This window comes from Prionailurus bengalensis, chromosome B2, assembly GCF_016509475.1.
Source record: "Prionailurus bengalensis isolate Pbe53 chromosome B2, Fcat_Pben_1.1_paternal_pri, whole genome shotgun sequence".
Taxonomy (NCBI): domain Eukaryota; kingdom Metazoa; phylum Chordata; class Mammalia; order Carnivora; family Felidae; genus Prionailurus; species Prionailurus bengalensis.
The window spans coordinates 67,338,890-67,361,005 of NC_057349.1; the positions used below are offsets into that span (position 1 = coordinate 67,338,890).

General features: G+C 38.8%; 1 protein-coding gene across 9 annotated transcripts in view; it reads right to left on the reverse strand.

The window, feature by feature from the left end:
- Positions 1-14,019: 14,019 nt before the first annotated feature.
- COL12A1 (collagen type XII alpha 1 chain) overlaps positions 14,020-22,116 on the reverse strand; it is a 116,751-nt gene continuing 108,654 nt past the window's right edge. For 5 of the 9 annotated variants that reach the window (XM_043591837.1, XM_043591832.1, XM_043591830.1 and 2 more), the window contains 6 exons: positions 20,958-20,993; positions 20,782-20,848; positions 19,492-19,680; positions 18,451-18,519; positions 17,263-17,433; positions 14,020-15,059 (listed from right to left, as the gene is read on the reverse strand). In XM_043591837.1, the coding sequence (XP_043447772.1) occupies positions 14,884-15,059; positions 17,263-17,433; positions 18,451-18,519; positions 19,492-19,680; positions 20,782-20,848; positions 20,958-20,993 (708 nt within the window). In that variant the 3' untranslated portion in view covers positions 14,020-14,883. Of the gene's footprint in view, positions 16,244-17,262; positions 17,434-18,450; positions 18,520-19,491; positions 19,681-20,781; positions 20,849-20,957; positions 20,994-22,116 lie in introns of all 9 variants that reach the window. The other 4 variants (XM_043591839.1, XM_043591835.1, XM_043591833.1 and 1 more) reach the window with 1 other exon arrangement.

Sequence of the window (22,116 nt, forward strand, 5' to 3'; positions counted from 1 at the left end):
CTTGGTATAGGTCTATTCAGATTCTCTCATGAATCAGGTTAGATAGTTTGTATCCTTCTTGAAATTTGTCCATTTTAGATGAAATTATCTAATTTGTTGGCATGCAATTGTTCATATAATTTCATATGCAATTGTTCATATAATTTCCTTATAATTCTTTTAATTTCTGGAAGTCAGAAGTAACATCCTGATTTTTCTAATTTGAGTCTTTTTTCTTTTTATCCTCGGTCAGTCTAGCGAAAGATTTGTCAATTTTGTTTATTTTCTCAAAGGAGCAAGTTTTGGTTTTGTTACTTTTCTATTCTCTCCTGCCTTTTTATATTCTCTATTTTAATAATGTCCTTTCTAATCTGTATTATTTTATTCCTTATGCTTGTTTTGGGTTTACCTTGTTTTCCTTTACCCAGTTTCTTATAGTGGAAGATTGGAATATTGACTTGAGAGCTTTCCTCTTTTGAATATGAGTTTTTACAGTTAAAAGCTTAGTTTTAGTTGTGTCTCAAGTTTTGGCATGTTTTGTCTTCATTAGTCTCAAATGTTTTCTGATTTCCCTTGTGATTTGTCTTTGATCCATTGATTATTTATATGTGTTTGATTTCCACATATTTGTGAAATCCAAAAATTCAGTTTGATGAGAGTGGGTTTGGGAGTGATTGTTAGAGGTATACCTTTCTTAGATTTTCAGCAGTGAACTAGCCCCAGCCAAGAAGAAAATCTAAAGAGAAGTCTTCCATCTCTACAAAAGAAATCTGGCACCTGTGGTTCCATTTCAGGATACCCCCAGTTTCCAAGAGAGTGAGGGCTGTGGTTTTCAAGCTACTTTTTTTCTTTTGTTTGCTGGTTTTTTGGGTTTTGTTGTTTTTTGTTTTTGTTTTTTCGGCTTTCAGATTGAGTTTCCTTCCTGAGATTTCATGAATGTGTCATAGGAGCTAAAAGAGAGAGGAATGAAATGAAACAAAAACAATTGAAAGAAAGAGGAAAGAGTAAATACATAAGCAAAAGCACGACCAAGATCTGCTGTTTTGCTGGAGTTTGATAAATGTGGCTGATTGGTAAATTACTTTATGCAAATCTGATGGCAAAAGGCAAAAACCATATACATCCCCAATATAATGTAGGGACTACCAGGTTTGCTTCTTGGATTTCCCAGGGACTGCCACTTGCCTTTACCGACCTCCATGGTGACCTGACTCCTTCCCACTATATGAACCCTTAAACACAATTTTGTTTTTCATGCCTAGTGAGACTTTCTTTTTCCCAGTATTATCAGATTCTTGGTATATCCGTACCCTACCTGTTCATGCATATCTGCTTTATCTCCAGATATTTTTAAATCCCACTAATGAATAAATTCTTGTTCTTTATAATATACAACATGTTAATCAGGTCCTTAAAAAAAACTGACTAGCAATAGTCTAGGTTAAAGCAATGTATATAAGCTCATGTTCTTCACCTTTACTTAGTATGAATTTAGTTTACAGGTTTTTAGAGAAAAATTTTAATAAACTGAAGAGTATATCATAATGATTAAGGGCATGGGCTCTGACTTAGAGATTCCTGAATTCCAAACCCAAGTTTGTTGTTTACTAGGTCTTTGACCTTGAGTACATTACTTAATCTCTTCAAACATCTGTCCACATATCCATTATGCAATAATAGGTTGTATATACCAGTAGATCTGTCATAATAATAATTGCTAAAAATGTTCTTGAGCATTTACTATGTGGCATGAACTGATCTCAGTGTTTTCCACGTATTGACTCACTTAATGCATATCTTATGTTTGGCACCATAGTGACACATGATAAAACACTTAATAAATGTTTGCTATTATTAATCATGTTAGTGAATCAACTTAAATGTGGACTACTCATTAAAAATCAGAAATGAAACAAGAGTCTATCACTTTCTATCACAATAAAGACTACCTGAGCCTTTATAGAATGTAATCTTTCTACATATTATTTGTTTTACAGAATGTTGTAGGAATAAGGAGGTCACATTCTACAAAAAATATTTGAATTAGAACCATGCTTGACAGTGATAAAAGGAAACCCTTCTCTTTTTGGACTTCGCTCAGGCATAACTTTCTTCAAGAAGATTCTCTCCTACTAACCCCCCACTGCGCCTCACCCACCCTGCCAATCTGGTTCAGTTGTTGACATATCTTCTATGACTTTTCTCATATCATCACACTCCATTTTAATAATCTAATAATATTTCACTGAAGAATTAGTATATGAGTGTCTGGTTATTTTCAGTGCACTAGTGACCAAAGATCTAATGAGAAGTGGGCCAGCTTTTTAGGAAGTTTCTCCCTATCCACAAGTTCCAGGAAGAGACTTTGAATTTCACATGGAAATTTCTCAGTGGTTATGGCTGCCTTCCCATAAGAATCAAAACCCTAAGCAAAACCCACATGAAGCTCTTGTGTCCAGGATGTCTGAGTGCCCCTCCCTTGCCCAGCCGCATGCCACAATATATCAAAGGGTGTTTTGACTGCTGGTTGATATGTGTTATTATTTTGTATTCAATTCGAAAAGAGTGGAATGTTGTCAGTAATTGATGAGATGGCCAAGAGGCATTCATTCTGTCACAAATAAATTATTAAACTCTAAATTTGTTGAAGTCACTTTTTGGATATACATTTTATTCCTCTGCAGACCAGAATATTTACACATTGGATATGCTAGAAGTCCGATGAATAATTCAGACAACGATTCATTAAACAGCCAGCCCAATTTGAGCAAGCCCTCAAAATACTCAAGATAAAGTCACAGTAAACAATTTGACTGCATCCAGTTTGGATAGTAAATGTACTTAAACCCTCGGTACCATTGTCTGAATTGATAGGTCTTATAAGGTATTTCCACTGGTAACAATACCTATCATTCCTTGAACACATGCTTCACTGACATAATGGCATCTAATCCTTACATCAGCTCTGAAGATAATTACTAGCTTCATTGACAGCCCTTTAAAATCGAGATCGATTTCTACTAAGAAATAGGCCATGACAAAGATAATTATGCTTACTAGCTGATTAACTTGAGGACTGTGGAGGAATTTCCAGTCAGCCCTAATTTAGACATAGTATAATGTTTTTAAGAAAAGCTGCATATTTTTTCTGGTACATTGCCTGTCCTATAACAGCTTGTTGGTATCTCTCATTATAATGAGTGACAGAACATCCACATGGAAATAATCCCTATATCAAATATGGAAAAAACAATTCTATCCATTTAAGAATTTCCACTAGATTAAGAGTAAATTAGCACATATCAAGTGTTCTTTAATACAACATTACAAGGGAGATATACTCATTTTATAGATTAAAAGAGTAAAGTTCAGAGAAGTTGAGTTACCCTCACAAAGCAGCTAGTAAGTGGCAAAGCCCAGACTCACATCCAGGTCTTCCTGGCTCCAGAACCTTTCTTTTTCCATTACTGCACTGCCAAGCCCTGGGTGAGTTGCTTTCCCTTTATATTATTCTTAAAATGTAACTCTTGGCTCCACAACCTAAGAACACAAAGTTATTTAAGAAAGACATAATTCCAATACCTTTAAAAATTGTGAAACTCTCCTCATTAACAAATTCTGATAGAGGTTACAAAAAAATTATTCCCAGAGTTTTCCTGTTTCACACACCCATTCCATTTTCCTCCTCCACATTCACCCATCTGGTTAAGTCAAGGCAGGGAACATTAAATTCCTGTGGTATAAGATCTTTACTAAAACCTTTTACAATAGTTTTCACCAAGATCCCCAAGAAGCACTGAGACATCCAATCACTACATTAAGACCAATTTACTGGAGCTATTGAGTGACTAGAGTAGGGAGACAACACTTATTTTTAATGACCAGTGCACTAGACATGTTCACATAATTATCTCCTCTCAGTCTATTGCAAAGAGTAAAGAAAATAAGGACTACAAGCTATCAAAATGTAAAAGGAGAAACAGGTGTTAAAACCTCAAATGATGGAACGGAAATTGAAGAGAAAGAAAGTTCAGCTAGAAAGTGAGCTGAACAGACTTTGCATGAGCTGGAATAACTACTCGGGAAGTCTCTAATACCTTCCCACAAGATCTGTATCTGGCCTGATTTTTAATATGGTCAAAAATATAACAGTAAAAAAATAAATAAATAAATATATATATATATATATATATATATATATATAACAGTAATTGGTAATAGTGTGTTTACAACTCTAGAGATAGGCATGAGGCCCAAGTTTTCAGAACTTTGGAATCAGAGGTAAACTAACTTCTTAAGATAACAGAAAGTACCCATGAAAGGGTGCCTGGGTGGCTCAGTCAGTTGAGCATCCGACTTCAGTTGAGATCATGATCTCATGGTTTGTGAGTTTGAGCCCCATGTAGGGCTCTGTGCTGACAGGGCAGAGCCTAGAGCCTGCTTCGAGTTCTATTATGGCTCCCTCTCTCTCTGCTCGTCCCCCGCTCGTGCTCTGTCTCTCTCTCTCTCTCAAAATTAAATAAACATTTTTAAAAAATTAAAAAGAGAAAAAAGAAAGAAAGCTCCCATGAAGGACCCCTGGGTGTTCAGTCGTTAAGTGTCCAACTCTTAATTTCGGCTCAGGTCATGATCTCACAGTTTGTGGTTTCAAGCCCTGCATCGGGCTCCGCACTTACAGTGCAGAGCCTGCTTGGTTTTCTCTCTCTTTCTGCCCCTCCCCACCTCTCAAAATAAATTAATAAACTTACAAAAAGAAAGAAAGAAAGAAAGAAAGAACCCACACTATCGTTCAAACCTGGGTCCTAGAACAAAATTTTCACTCTTAACTACATCATGACTTATAGACAGAATTGTGCCTACATCACCATAGGAAGGACAGCATAGAGTAGGAGACAGGCATAGATTGGAAGCCTCTTGTCTCTTCTAACTGTATGACCCTCAGCAGTAGTTTAATTTTCTGCAACTTTTTCCTCATTTGTAATACTTTCAAGAATGCTTACATGGAGGCATTTAGCATCATGCCAGGCACCAAAGAGCTTACTTGTCTGTTTTATTTCCTGTCTTTAAAACATCCATGGAAAACATTTTATAACTTCATTAGAGGTTCTCTTAAAATCTAGCTTAATATGTCCTTGCATCAATTCCATTTTGCATTCTGTTCTAAAATTAATGTTGCTAATTGAGAAACTAAGAAATGAAAGGTTGAGAAAAACAAAATGCATTTCATAAGAAAATGTGAAGTTAAAAGTACAGGTAGGGGCGCCTGGGTGGCGCAGTCGGTTAAGCGTCTGACTTCAGCCAGGTCACGATCTCGCAGTCCGGGAGTTCGAGCCCCGCGTCGGGCTCTGGGCTGATGGCTCAGAGCCTGGAGCCTGTTTCCGATTCTGTGTCTGCCTCTCTCTCTGCCCCTCCCCCGTTCATGCTCTGTCTCTCTCTGTCCCAAAAATAAATGTTGAAAAAAAAATTTTTTTAAATAAATAAATAAATAAATAAATAATAAAAGTACAGGTAGAAACAAATTGTGTAAATTCTCTTTGTTGGTTGAGATCCACTCAAATAAATTGATCTTAAACATGTTTTAGCAGCATTTGCTTTGAAAGATATGAACAGCAGAAATTTAAATTGATAAATATCTCACACCTGCTTTGACTTGGTAACACTGGGAAATGTTCTGGTTAAAGGTATTTCCCATTTCACCAGCTTGGTTCATCCCATTTAGGGTCGCTTTAGCTACAATCAAAAGCTCCAACGACAGACCACAGTTCTCTCAACAAAACATCAGTTTTATAGCAAACTCAATTGTGTAACCATCCTGTGAAGTGCTGGCTCTTGAGGGAGTGGCTTGGACAAAAGAGTTCTTTTTAACGAAAGAAGATAAAGCATCCTTTCTTCTCTTTGGCATTTCCCGAGTACCTGAGACTTTTTGTATTAGGAACTCAGTAAGACTTCGGAGCAACCTCTATTTCTCATTTTCCAGTTGTCAGGCTTGACGAAGAAGGGAACATGAAATGTTCCATGTAACCTAGCCAATTATCTACTCTTCATTGTTCACATGGCCTTGAATTCACAAGTATAGGTGTTAGTTCAAAATAGCAGGAGCTTCCCAGCTATAATCTGAAACTGGCACCTATACACAGAGGTCAAGGAGGTACTAAAGAAAGAGGCAGACCACTCCCAAGTGGTAGGTGGCAGATTTAATAGCAAGGGAACTGATTTATGAGGCTTGTCTCAGGCAGCTGCAAGACAGATTGATTTTTGCATGTAGCATATGCTCAGTCCAGTACAATGTGACACACTGCTGGGACCCTGGCCAAGCTATCTAAAATGTTGTCAATGTTGGGCACAGCTGCATGAATGGAGAAAAATACTTGTTGAATTCTCGGTAGTCCACAGTCTTCCGCCATGAGCCATCTGGCTTTTTTACTAGCCATACCAGGCTATTGAAAAGCACCATGGACAGGGAGAGCAATACCCACTTGGTTCAGTCCTTGGATACTTTCTCACATTTCCTTACATCTCTCAGGCAATTTATATTATTTGACAGTTGCCATTGTTACTGGTTCCCAGGTGACATTTCCCCTCAGCACTTGTATACTATAACTGAGAGATGGCATTCACCTGAACAGGTGTTCAGAGTTGGACCTTGTAAAATATCAATTCCCAATATTTTCTCTGGTATTGAAGAGATTAAAACCTCATATTCTTAGAGAAGAGAATGTCCAAACTGGATAGTCGAAGGGATCTTCCTAATCATAATCGTAACCATCGATGGTACTAAGAGGGACAGGAAACTTTTGAAGGTGACCATGTATTAGAGTACATTCAGCTCTAGTATCAATGAGAGCCATCACCTTTTGTTTGTTTCTGGGATATCGGTGAATAGTGACCTCAGCATGAAGCCTCTGATTGCCTCCCACAGCCTTTACCTGCAGGCAATCTTGGCCTCCATCCTGTCCCCAGGGTGTGACTGCATCCCTGAGGCATCTGCTGGAGTTGGTGGGGCATAAGCGATAGTAGGAGCAAGTGGGGCAGGTCTGAACTTTGGTTCAATTTCAAGGCTTTCCTTACATTACATTATTAGGCAATACATTATTAGGTTCTCAATCTATATTTTCTATGTGAGATCTTGGCAGCGATGAAGTCAAACCACATTCGCTTCCAGGTTACTTTTACCAGATCCTTTACAACTGACTGAGATAAACTTTTGGCTTTTCAAGTTCCCTCTCTGTCTCTGGTTTTTCCCACAGCCACACCAATTCCCACGATTTGTCAGTTTCCCCCAGACCAGCAAATGGATGACTCAATATTATAAACATGTTGTCCCATAACTAGGCTCAGCATAGATACCATTAGCATCTGTACTGGGTACTAGGGACAGACTGGAGTATCATGGCTCTCATTCCTACAGTGAATGTAACCCAATCAGGGCCTTCAAAGACAGGGGCATAGGTGACCTGTCTCACTCCCGACTCCCTAAGAATTTATCGTATCTCCTCTAGAGATCTCCAGGGTCACACGTGCCCAGGGAGGAGGGAAACCCCCTTCATTGGGCTTAGCTTCTCTGCAGATTAGAATAATCCAATCTATAAGGTAGTGAATGCCTTGAACCCCCTAAGCACAGGGGCTGCTGGAGGGCATGGTGTTGTGCTCATTGTTGTGCTCATTGCTGTGCTCATCACATGTTGTGCTCATTGCTCATTTTCTTTGCTTCCTGCTGACTCAGAAAAATGCCATTGCCTCCCACCACACTCCCACCGCCCCTCCTCATATCCTATAGCTGCACTATGTCTGGATACTTTCCCTGGCCTTTTGCTGGAATTTGGCAGCTATATCAATAAGCTCAGTGGGAGTATATTCTCTCATCATGAACCTGAACTGGGGGCTGCCCCGCTGGCTGGGATTACTGTTGCTGTTCTTTTGCTTTCTTTTGTATTAGGAGTCAGACGGCATGGGGTGTCCATCCATTTCACTGTCCATCACCACAACATCCTCCTTTTTGATCTCCTCACTTTCCCAGGGATTCCACCTCTTCGTGTCCCAATCAGGCTTTATCACCAGTGCTCCAACTTTCATCCAGGGCAGCTTGCAACCACCTGGTTTTGAAGAATGACACGCTAAGGTCACCAACCTATTGTCCTGCTCTCTCACCTCATCTGTCAGCCCCAAAGCCAACAGAGTTGTGGACAACCTCACATCCTTCTCTAATCTCAGCTCTTCTTCCACCTTTCTAACTCAAGTTCAGCCTCTAATTGGGCATTGGTGTCCAGGCAAACTGTTCGTAGTAGAGCCCAGCCCTCTGTGGCAGCCATTTGTTTCTCTTCTTTGTTGCAGTGCCCTACGCTCAGTTCCTCAAACAAGTGCACTAGACCAGTCAGCATTTTCAGGTTGTCCCCATATATGTTCATACTGCAGTCCAGTATTTAACATATGGGTCACCCATCCCCACATAGAAGTCAATGGTCAACACAGGATTTCTCTCATGGGTGCCTCTTTCCCAACACCCACTTGTCCTAGCTCACCAATTGTTGGTTCAAAACCTTGGGAGCTTCCCTAGTAAAATCTGAAGACAAGAAAAGAACAACAAAAGAGGCAGATCACTCCAGATTGGTAGGTAGCAATTTTAATAAGCAAGGATACTTATAAGTCTTCTGTTGAGTGCCTTAAGACAAGTAGATATCCACCCACCAGAATCTAAAAAGCACATATAGAGGTCCTAACTGGGTTCAGTCATGTATTCAGTCCAGATGTTCTCAACAACACCTTACTTTCTCAATGTTTCCTCGAAACAGCTCCTAGTGTGGGAATGGTGGATGGAATGAAGAGCCTCCAATTGTCCAGGTCTAGCTCATAGATTAACTGGTGGTCATATGTCTTGTCCTCCTCCAACAATAGGATAGTACCATGAAAAGAAGCATAATTATATAATTGCCCAAACTTTCTATCACTGGTGTCTCCTACAGAGGGTAGAAAAAAGAAAACCATTGGCATCCTCCCCTGCTCTGCAACAAAGTGGACATTAGGAAGTTCAATTATGCATGAATTATTCAATCTTCATACAGTATTTTGACATTTCAGATAGAATCTAATATATCAAGAAAATAGTTTACTTCACCTGAAGTTATTCATTCAACAAATATTTATGGAACACCACCTAAATACCAGGACTTTAGTGGCTGCTAGAAACACAAGAGTGAATGAAATAAATATGGTGCCTGCCACAAGCAGCGATCTTGAACTTTGGAAGTGATAAGACAGTATCCCAAAGGAAGTGATTATTTCAGCATCAAATTAAAGGATTAATAGGATATGACCAAATGAATATAGCACATTCCAGGTAAGGAAATAGTGCCTGTGAAGGCTCAAAATAATGGAGGGGCAGGGCAAGAAGTCCGGTATAGTTCGGGGAAATCAATTGAGATAAGAGAGGTAACATGATGTCAGAAAGTAGGAAGAGCTCAAGTTGTCGGTGGCTTATGAGTATTGATAAGGTTTCTGAACTAGAGACCACTAAAAGACTTTAAGAAGTATAGTGATTTGACCAGATTTGCATTCTTAACAATGATTTTGGCTGCTAAGCTGTAAGGAACATGGATTGGAGGGAGGTAAGAGTGGCTGGAAAGAGACCAGATAGACCACTTCTGGAGAATCCAGACAAGTCAATGGGGCCTAGGAGAGAATGGCAGTGGGGATACAGAGAAGTAAACAGTTGAAAGATGCTGAGGAGATAGAATCAAAAGGATTTAGTGATTGATGGGACATAGGAGATGAGGGAAAGAGAAGTCATGTTAATTTTCAGGTTTCTGGGTTAAGCAATTGAGAGAGTATCACTCACAAAGACAAACTTGTAGAAAAAAACCGGTGTGGAAAAAAGGATGAGGGATTTCATGTTGTTCATTCTGAATTTGAAATGTCTGTAAAATGTCCAACTGGAGATGTACCCAGGTAGTTGTATATATATACCTAAAGGATCAAAAGAAAGGACTGGGCTAGAAATATAGTTTTGGCATAAAAAGTATATCCAAAGCCAAAGACAGAAGGTGTAAAAGTTTCCCATTCTGGCTGATCGTATGACTCACCTAGAGAATACATTTAAAATACATATATTTTTGGGTCTCCATCTCCAATATGCTGAATCACTCTGGAATCTGAAGACTTATTTCACGGGGCCAAGGCTACAGAAAAAGACCCTTTAAGAGACCATTTATTATAGCCATGACAAGAAATTCCAAGGGTCTAAAATTGAGTAGTAACAATTGAGTAGTAACAGTTGAGTAGTAAGGATGATTCAAATACATATAGGAGTTCAATCAGCTAGTCTTCACTGATTGGATGCAAGAAGTGAAGGAAGGAAGAGTTTAAGGTGATTCTCAAATTTCTGGCCTGAGGAACTTGATGGGGGAGGTGGAGACAAAGGAGGAAATTAGATTTATGGAGAGGTATGTTGAGATTTGGACATTGTGTCAAAGACTAAAGCCTTGAGTTAACCCCTCTAACATAGTAACAAAGTAGCTGATTTTAGTTTGGCACATGGCTGCCCAAAATAAAGGTAACATTTCACACTTATAGCTAGATACAGCTGAATGAGTAAATCCTGGCTAATGGTATGTAATATAAATTTGTTGTTATGCTTGCCACTTCCAGGAAGTGTCTTTAAAAGGAGGGGGTGGGGAGTTCTGGGTGGCTCAGTCAGTTAAGCTTCTGACTTTGGCTCATGTCACGATCTCACAGTTCATGGGTTCGAGCCCCACTTCGGGCTCTGTGCTGACAGCTCAGATCATGGAGCCCGTTTCAGAGTCTGTCTGTCTGTCTCTCTCTCAAAGATAAACGAAAAAAAAGAAAAAAAAGAGGGGTGGGGGTTCTTTCTCTCCTTCCTCCTTGCTGCAAGGAAATATGGACATAATAACTAGGCCTCTATTAAAAATCTTGGCTCATCAGTTTAACTGAGGCATGGAAACCACACACACACACACACACACAAAAGCAGCAAGACAGAGCCTGGGTCTTTGACTTCTTAAACATGAGAAATAAAGAAGTTTCTACATATTTAGGCTACTGTTATTTTGTGACTCTCTGTTAGTCACAGCTGAATCTAATCCTAATAAATATCAGAAGTGTTAATTTGGAGGTGTCTGTGGAACTATAAGGCGGGAAATACTGTTGGATGTACTAATATAGAACCAGGTAAGACATCAGCATTGTAGATAGAGTCTATAAGTAACCACACGCTCTGAAAGCAAGTCCATGTGATTTTTCCAATAGCCTTCATCAGGCAGATCTGACAGTGAAAAGTTAGTATATGTTCATTTAGACAGTCACATTGAAATTCATTTTCCAACCTCAACTATAAAGTGACTTAGGGATCAATGTTAATATGTATTTAAAACTTGCCTTTGAAAACAAAAATTTATCGCACAGCTGCTTTTTATATAATTGGCTACTCTTTATAAGACACTCAGCCATATAAGGGTAGTATAATCAAAACCCTTTTATTACGGAGAAATTAAAACTAAAACCAAACAAGGACATAACCTAATGTGCCAAATACAGTACAATGTATATGAAAAATAATAAATACTTAGGAATAATTACATTCACCTTATTTGTAAAAAAAAAAAAAAAATTAAATGACAGGGCACCTGGGTGGCTCAGCTAGTTTAGTGTCTGGCTCTTTTTTGTTTGTTTGAATATCTATTTATTTTTGAGAGAGAGACTGAGGATGAGTGGGGGAGGGGCAGAAAGAGAGGGAGACACAGAATCTGAAGCAGGTTCCAGGCTCTGAGCTGTCAGCACAGAGCCTGACCCGGGGCTCAAACTCATGAACTGTGAGATCATGACCTGAGCTGAAGTCGGACGCTTAACCGACTGAGCCACCCAGGTGCCCTGAGTTCCTGACTCTTGATTTAGACTTAGGTGATGATCTCACAGTAGTGAGATGGATCCCCATATTGGGCTCCACGCTGGGCATTGAGCCTGCTTAAGATTCTCTCCCTCCCTCTGCCTCTCCCTCAAGCACATGCTCTCTCTTTCTCTCTCTCAAAGAAAAAAATAAATGTAAGCTTAAGCAACTGCCTAGGTAGCATAATTCTTTACAAACTCGAAAACAGACGCTTACAAATCTGAGAAAATATACATGCTGCCACCTGTTAAACTTACTAAAAACAATTTGTTAATCACTTGTACAAAGTATTCTAATAAAAATAATCAGAAATTATTATCTATGTATGTGCTATTTTTAAAATTTTGAACAATTTCCCACTGTAGACCTCATTAGAAGCTATAATCCCTTCCCACTTTTCACGTGAGTTTCTTAAAAACAAGAGTCATAGCTTCACATATAAATTATAGAAAATTAAAAAAATAAATTATAGAAAATGAATTTTTTAATGTTTATTTGGGAGACAGAGAGAAAGAGAAACACAGTGCAAGCAAGGGAGGGAGGGCAGAGAGACAGGGAGACAGAGAATCTGAAACAGGCCCCAGGCTCTGAACTGTCAGCAGAACCCTATGTGGGGCTGGATCTCACAAACAGTGAAATCATGACCTGAGCCAAAGTCGGACGCTTAACTGAGCGAGCCACCCAGGCGTCCCCAGAAGATGAATTTCTTATAACACTTTAAAATTTAAAGAGGTAGAATAAGTGTTTCAGGATGTTCTGTGTTTCCCCCAAAGAAAGCCTGAATAAATAAACAAGCACTCATGTGTTGGATTTTGTGGGGTTTTACCATTAGTTTTAAAACCCAGTCTACCTCTGGCACCTTCTCCCTATCGCTTGTCAGTATGCACTCAATCAGATATTAGAAAAATAATTTTAACATAAGATTCACCAAACTTGAGGAGAAAATATACTATGAAAATAAAAATCAATACATATATCTCAGCTAGATATTAATTTGGTGCTTTTGCCCTGGTTAGAACTGCCTCGGCCCCTCAGCCCCTCTCCCAGCACAGACTAAAAAGGTAGTTAAATCAGTGCAGAGCCAACATCAAGAATCAAACCCACATCTAGCCAGTGAGAAAAGATGGAATTCCTTTGTGCCTCAAATTCACGTGGTATTGGGACTCAGCTGAGTCCCAAGGTACGGAGCCTGTCTTCAATCTCCTGATACAGAGGCTCTTCATTAAGGAGCATCAGAAACCCAAATGAATCAAAAAATTAATCAAAATAAATTTGTAGGACTGGAAGGTTCGGAAGCTCCTGCTAAAGAGTAAGCGTTTCCAGGAGGGGAGGGAGAGTATCTGGTAATAAAACTAGCTTAAGAACCACAAGACCTAGAGTCTTAGTCTTATTCTGTTACTAATTAGCTGAGTCTGTTTCCTTCTACATAAAGTGAAGAGAATTAAACTGGATGATCTCCGTGGTCTCTTCTAACGTTAAAAATGTAGGTACAGGGCATTACCGGTCAATGACATGGCTTGAAACCTCTTGAATGCAATACTTTCATTTATTGTCGTTTCTTTCTAATATTGGTCCCCAGGAAGTGTTTAACTCAGATGTTTGGCTCCGCAGAAAATTTTTTTATTACTATCTCTCTCTTTCAATTGATGTTGGTTCTTTCAAACCTACATTTACATTGTTTTCTTTGCGAATTAGAATGATGTTACTGAATTCGTAAAAGTGCAAAAGGAAATTTTTACATTTAGGAAATTTTAAAAACTAAATGTAAAAATTTCCATTAAGGGATTTTCCTTTTTGCGTTAAACATGTTATTGGGTAAAATATGGTATAGGAAAGTGATTAAATCAAAATCATGTGGGTTGTTAAAGATTATTTGGTTGTTTGGGGTCTCCTAGGATACCTAGTTGTTTTTCCACCAACCCACACATCCTCTACATTCCTAATAAAGCCTTTGGAATCTGCTGAGCTTTTTAAGGCTCTCAACATTCTCTATGACTTCACCATATCATTAAAAATCTAAAGTTATTTAGCATAATTTAATAGTATTAGCAAGATGTGCGTCCGTATCCAAGGATATAAACTTGTTTGTTGTGACAACCGCCTAAACACTCCAAAAGGCCACTCAAAGAAAAAAACATACCAGGTCAAATTTTCAGTAGTTTTATTGAAAAATGCCTCTTTTGTTTCAGAAATAAATAATATAAGGCAGTGAAATTCACAATCTGCAGTTAAAATATAAAAGCAGCAATTCTATGTTCATAGTCTTGCAAACATTTTCCAACTGCTTTTGATAACTAAGAAACATTATGTTCTGAAAAAAAAAGTTCATACTAAATATACAACACAAACATGCAATTCCGTCTCGGCAGAATAATCTGCAATTTGGCATAAATGTTAGTGTGTCTAAAACAAGGAGGTTTAAGGCAATATGGAACTGTATCCAGTTGATACAATAATTTCAGCTACATGGCTTAAGGTTTGTGGTTGTTAAAGGAGATGTATAAGAGCATTCTATGCCCTAATGTAGAACAGAAGATAGAAGAGGAAGATAAATAATTGCAATGGAGTTGTTTTTTCCCTCCGTTTTGGTTTGAGGAGGGGAATTACTTGAATCGTGGTGTAACTGAATTGCAAAAAAAGTTTTGTAAAAGATGAACTGCCTTCTCGAAATATACAGTAGTCCTGGGGTTCCAGGACTTACTGCTTAACCTAAGAGTTTCACTGAGGCTGCCCTTTGTGCTAACTAAAGGCACAAGGCGCGTTCTCTCCTTGCATCTTTGGGGCATTTTGCAAGCATTTCAAGGGCAAAGGCAAAAATGTCTACAAGACTGCGTGCAGCGAGCTAGGTTTCCTGCAGAAACAAGGTTCTCTACAATCAGAAAGCGTACTCTTGGATGAAGCAACGCCGGAAGACACATCGCAGATAAGACGTACACCTCTCTGTCTGACCTGTAAATGAAAATCCCAACACCTCCCCCAGCGTGGCTGCGCTGCCCGCGGTTTCAGGTTCACTGCCCAGGGCCGCGGGGCAGGGCGCGCCGCCAGCGCGCGTGGGGAGGATCCTCGTCGCCAGGCTCGTCGGCGCCGTAGTCTTCGTACTCGTCCGCCGTCCGCTCGGGCTCCACCGGCACGATGAAGGGCTCCCGCTCGGGCAGGTAGGCCCCGCCCTCGGGCACGTACGGCTCTGTCCGATTCAACATTACAGTTATGGCATGATTTGGAAGGCACACACACAGCAAAAGCTAAATCATCACCCGAGGTGATGGCAATCCAGTCTTATCTCATAGCTATAAATAGAGAAGTTACAATGTCCTGATTACGTCCATTTGCTGAGAGAATTTGCTGATGATCAAATAATGAAATGGCACTTTTTTTTTTAACCTTCAAGGATCCAGCGGTAAATACAATCATTGCACAAATACCTGGGAAGGGTCAGAGGCTGGGCCAAATAACTGTAAACGCAGAAACCTAGGTAGGATTTTCGCAACTGTGCAGGAGTTCAAACTCCTGAATTCAAAGAACAATTTGGAAAGATGAGGAGATAAGGGAAGGTTTTATTGGCTCCTAGAAACTGAACGCTGGAGGTGAGAATCAACTATCACCAGGTAATATACAGTACATGACATTTTCTGTGGCTGTCTCTCCCACAGACTGAGTTACAGTCGGTGGGTGAGGAACACCAGTGACGACAGTTAAACAGGAAGAAGAAAAACTGGCTATAAAACTTTGGTTTGAAAATTGCAATTACAAAACCCAAATGAGAGTACATGTACAAAAAAATAGTAATAGTAAGACACATGCCCTGAATCAGACACATCGCTAACAAGCAAGAGATGAGGAGATTCCATTCGGTGTTATTCCGGCATAGAGCAAGCAGCAGGCTTGGATGCAGAAGCTTATTGTAGAATTGTTAAGTGATTTTAGTGGACAGGATCACATACAAATCATTTACAAGCCACAATTAGTTTATTATTTACATAAGACATTTCCCTTTAACCAGGTTAATTGTTTTTCTCCAAATGGCATAATCTCCGCTGGTTAGTAGTTTTATTATGCGCCTCTTTCACAACTGAGGCTCCTCATGGTTGTGTGTTTGAACTTTTTTTTTAATAATACTTTTCTATATTATTACTGAAATGCATCAGGCTTATAAACTAACACCACTGCTTTTGTCTCATTCAAGTTAGTATAAAGAGTCTCCACCCTCCTTTATGATGTCCACCCAGTTCTTTAACCATATATCTGTGGTGAAATTTCCATACAGACTCATTTCCTAATAAGCACGTGCGCAAACATCTCAGAAACAGGATTTTCATGTATTCAAACTGTAAGCAGCACTGGCGACTTAGAAAATTTGTTAGCCGGAACCTGAAACAGGTCAAAGATGATAGTTTTTAAAAGTTGAATTACTATGCAAAAAATATATATACACATCCATCTAAGTATGTAATGGTTAAAATATATATATATATATATATCCATATATTTACAGTTATTCACACATACCATAAGGCAGAGGTAATTAAAATTTATTTTATAAAGAATTAAATTATAATTTTGTGAATGAGCTGCATGAGAAATTTATATTAAAATTACTACTTTTGGTCATATATAAGTATGCACATAAATATATAGATATATAGATATTTAGATATCAACTACTCATGCACTATTTGCTAGTAGCCAACCATATCAAACAGCAGTATCATTTTTAAAACTTGCAAGATGCTTGAGGGTGCGCTGATGAAAAGGTCACCTCTGACCACAGCATGAGTTTCTCATTCCCAGATCAGCATATCTCCCTTGTCTCCACACTCCCCAAAATCAGGCGTAAGACACCTGGCCTCTGTAACTGTCAGACACTAGATATGCACTACCAACTCTTTAAAAGAAAAAAATTAAGTCCCAGATTTTAGGAGCATTAATGCTATGGACAGGATGAGACAGTGTATTATTTTCAGTTGTCTGCACCATGTCAACAAAAAGTTTGCCTCAACATCAGATTCCCAAAAACAATTTTTTAGTATGTATTCTTGATATTCTATAATTATATTCACAAATCTCTCTTCCCAATCTTTAGGTTTAAAAAAAAAAGTCATGTTATAGCATTCTTTGAACTCCCAGAAGAAATAAGGAGAGATTTATGATGGGATTGGGCAAATGTAGAAATATAGGAAGGAAGAGCAAATAACCATTTGACCCCTAACAGTGAAGTCATGTTTTACGCTTTGAGAGAGAACATTACTGCATAATCAAAACACACAACTGAAAGAGTTTATATCTTCAAAAAATCCTCAAATCAACCTTCCTTCAATCCTAGGGAACTTCATTTCCATAAAGGTTCTAAATTCAGGTGAATTTGGGTTCCTACAATGGCAACAACATACCTGGATAGCCTTGCCCATTGTATGGGATGCTGGCACACTGGGATGAATCACAGTATCCAGGAGGACCTGGGGGGCCTCGGATACCTGAGTTTCCAGGACGACCTGGGGGGCCAGGAGGACCTCTTGAACCTGTGGACCCTGGTGGACCCGTTCTGGATTCTCCTTGTGGACCTAGTATGGGGTTAAAACAGAGATTTCCCCTCTTGTCAAATACATCTCCTGAGGCAGTCCACAATTCTTCCACACCACCATTGCCTCAAGACGACATGATGCACTAGTGTATGGTAAGAAAATATTTCCTTAAGAAATCACCAGTATGAACCAAAGTGTGAAACTTTCTTACCAGTGATCCATCAAGAATTAGTGACAGAAATACAACTACTTTAACGATTGTATCCAAAGAAAACTGACTTACCAAGAATTAAGCCAAACTAAAGATCCCAGTGAGTTCCCTGGATGGTTCCCACTCTTACAGAGATAAAACTATCTGAAGGAAATGGTTATATTAGCCGTGTTAGACTGCCAGGAGAACATGGGAGTGCCTGCCCCACACCTCCAGACTATGTAAAGTAATGTTATTTCTGGATCAAGTTATACGTATTTATGGTTAACACAAATGTAAAGATTTAACCACTAGGGCTGACCTTGGTTACAGGGTCTCATGGACCTTATAATGAAGAAAAACAAGAAATCATTTTCAATCTAGTAAATGAAATGCATAAAACAACTGGACAACTATTCTTTCTTTCTAAAACATCAATAAAGAAACTGTGAATGAAATCTTGCAATGTGTCAGGATTTTTAGTGAGAATATATTTTCTCAGCCGCTAGCAACATCTTGAAGAATACTAGAAGAAACAGGAAATAACACCATCCTTAAAGGCTATGTGGCCAAACAAAACAAATGGGAATTCCATAAAAAAGAAAACAGTAACCCTCTGTGTCATTAAAACCCATACCCTCATATATTAAAGTTACAGTGAGTGCTTAATAGAACACATTCAAACATTTTTTTTTGAACAAAGAGAACATAAAAATGAGCAGGTTTATACAAGTTGAACTTCTTGCTAAAATATATTCACAATGACAGGCCTGCCTGAAGCTAACAGGATGAGATTGTGAATCTCTTAGGGTTGTATACTCTCAGTATTTATGCTGTTTACTTATTTGATTTACTACCAAACGTACCTGGGGGGCCAGGCAGCCCTCGAGGTCCCGGAGATCCAATACCCCTTTCCCCCTTCTCTCCCGGCAAACCTGAGGGAGGACAGAAAGAGAACAGGGAGAAAATTATCTGGAAACATGTAGTTTTCATCTTAACTGATAATACTTAATTCAAGTAATTCACTTCTTTTAGTGAAAGCAGAAACTAATTTTTCACAGACGTTCACTCTTTAAGCCAAATTCTTTCTAGACATTTGGGTAATTCCAGATTCATGGCCAAGAAACAAATCTGGCTACAAGTCAGGGGGGAAATTATTTGAAGAAAACAAACATGTCTATTATATTTTTTTTAGAAATAGTAATTAAGAACAGGAATCTTGACTACATAGTTACAACTCATTCAGACACATCTTAAAGGTAGCTCTTTAATAGCTCTATTGCATAGCATCCAAACCGTTAGAATTATAGAAGCATCTAAATTTTTCCCCAGAATATTAACTGCTGCTTTGACAAAAGGGAACACCCAGCATCCCGAAACATCTGGAATTAAATAATTCTATTTTTCTTCTTTTCCTTCAATGACACTTATCTACCATGAAATTAAAGCCAAACAAACACGTAAGACCAGTGCCAAGCCCTGAACAAAGGAACTAAAAGAATTTGGATCTAAAACTGTAAGGCTGCTTAAGTACATTCTAAGTACATTCAATGTACATTAAGCACATTGCTAGTCACAATAATTAATAATATTTTAGCGTCTGAGTGAGTTTGCCAAAATACAGTTTTTCCCATCAACAATAACAACAAACAATCAGAACATAGCATTATCTTTACTGAGATCTCCTGACAAAATCTTCCCATGTTCTAAGATACGGATCTCTATGGCCTGCGGCTGCCTAAAGAAAATAACAGGTTCGTGGACACACAGTTTTTCTGGGGCTGTCCAAACAAGAGTAATTAAAGCAGTTTGCCAGGTTCAGCCTTCCACGTGCTTTTCAACCCGACCCAGATCCCCCACTTGCAAATTCCTTTCTTTAGCCCTGCACAGTGGCCAGAGATGCCCACCTCGTTCACCCGGGGGCCCCTGCATCCCTGGTGTGCCAGGGAAGCCTGGTCGCCCCCCAGGTCCCGGTTCTCCTCTGGCTCCCGCACTGCCAGGAGGGCCTGGGGGACCCGGTGGGCCTGGTTGGTTGCGATTGGAGTGATAATCATTTGGAATCTGATTCAGCATCTGATTGAATCTGCTCATCTGACCTACAAACAGAAATAAGACTTGTTAGTAAGAAACCCAGTAGGGAAGGGATGAGATGGTGAAACTCTTCTCTTAGTGTCTAGTGAAATCCATCTCTATTCCTCCCCCTCCAGGACACATTCTAATTAGAAGCCTAAAAATAAAATAAAACACTCCAGTCATCTAGGACAAAATGATTCCTGATAAACATGTGTCTCCACAAAAATACTGACCAGTAAGCCACAGCATTACTATAAACATAAAAGAACTGCAAAAGTTTGATAGGGCTCTGATATAAAGCCCTGTGGTTTGCCAGATGATGTCATTCAAAAGAGAACCTTTCTTGAATTAAGCAATTTTTTGTGTGCATGTACCTAGAATGATAATCAGGTGTTAGTGTAAATTGAATCGCGTATAGGATACATTGAAAAATACAGATCTCTGGGCCTCATCTCCAAAGACAATAAGTCACTATGTTTAGGGTGTGGCCCAGGAACACTCATTGTTAACGAGCAATATAGGTGATTTATGCAGGTTTCCCTCAGGATCACACTTCATGAAACACTGTTAAGACTTCTGAAGTAGCAAACCCTGAGTTTAAAGCCATGCTGTTTGTAGGCACTGAGCTTTATTACTTAATAGGCTTCATAAAATAAGAAGAAAGAGTCTGTGAAAAATAAGGAGGCAATAAAAAGGTCACCACCAATATGCACTTTCTATGATCAAATTAATCTTGATGGGCCCCCTTCCTTAAAGTCATAGAATAATTTAAAGTTTATAACTTTAAAAATCCAGTGTTTGCTGCTACTACATGTATCCTGATGAAGATCAGTAAAAATCCTAACAAGGAAATTGAAAAGCCCTTTCAAAATATGATTCTGTATCAGATTAAGTATAGGATAACAGGCTATTATTTTACTTTGGGTTCTTGTTTTATCTTAATGACAGTCATTAACATATGACTAGTTTTATCCGACCAGATACAAAACCAAGAACGTATAAAAATAAGAGATCATCACAATGAAATAGGAACATATATCTTAGAAACTTTGTGACTCAAACTCTGCATTTTCCTGCAACAAATTTAAAAAGCATTCATACATTAAAAATAAAAGAAATTTTACCACTTATCAATTGTTCACAGACTTGTCTTGCAACTGCTCGCATCATGTTCTGGGAAGCAATGTCTCCCTTGTTGATCAAATCAATGAGAATCATTAGCATATTATTTCTATAGTTTCAGACTTCAATGTTTAACACACAAAATAAAAAAGTAAATCAGATTTTAAGAAATACATACTCTATCGCCCTTCTCTCCTTTCAATCCAGATGGACCCTGAAATACAGGAATTTCGTAGATTAGAAACTGACAAACATGATCTAGAATGATTCACGAACAGACATGATGATGAAAGAGAGCAAGGTCTGCTTTCTAACAGATTAGCAAAATGACACTTCATATTTATATCCATCTTACTTGCATTTTGCTTGTCTGTAAAAAGGAATCTTTCTGTCCTTGTCTCTCATAGAAGCACGTATCCTCCAAATTAGTGTTGAGATGTGAATTTTATGATTACACATTTAGAAATTGTGTAGTCTGCATGCATTTATGATGCCATTCACAATATAAGCCTGGAACTAAAATACAGATGAGAAATTGCCCTTGGTACCATTATTCTTTCCTTTACATCACCATGGCTGGGTAGCTCAGATTGTTTCTGTAGATTGTCCATGAGGTTAATCTTGGTTCAGTTCTAGTAAGAACCAGTGGGAATTGAGTCAATTTCCTAACTAAATATATATCTCTAACTTCTTGCAATTATTTTGTGTGTGTGTGTGTGTGCACTGAGTATAAAAGGAACCATGTGTCTCTCTTACTAAAGTGGTCCCACATCTAAACGCAGCCACAGAATATTTGTCCCTACTCTGTCAAGCCTCTCACTGGCCATGAGAGGATCTTGAAAAAAGTTTTCTATAGTGTCAGAAGGTTTTATTTTTCCATAATGTGTTTCTAGGCTGCCAACTGCTATCATGAAAGGAACATCTAAACCATTGACAAACCCACTGCTCACGTAATGTCCCAAACCGAACCACCTCTTACAGTCCCTAAGAATTTTGCCTAAAGAACTCCAATATCTTCCTCACTGCTCTTCCTGTTTTCCCATTCTTCCTCTCTAGAGTCTATTTTCCACACAGAAGCCAGAGTGATATCTTTAAAAGGAAAATAAGATTAGGTCACTCTTTTAGCTCTAAGCGCCCACCATACTTAGCATGAAATAAGAATTACATGTCATGGGCTAGATGGTCCACACAATCACCTTGTCCAGCTCTCTGGTCTTGCCTGCTACTCTTCTTCCCCTCAACTCCCTTCAGTTCAGGTACACAGGCCTCTCTGTGGTTCCTTTCATATGCCAGACTCATTCTTCAATCATTCTTCACTTGAAGCTTTTGTTCATACC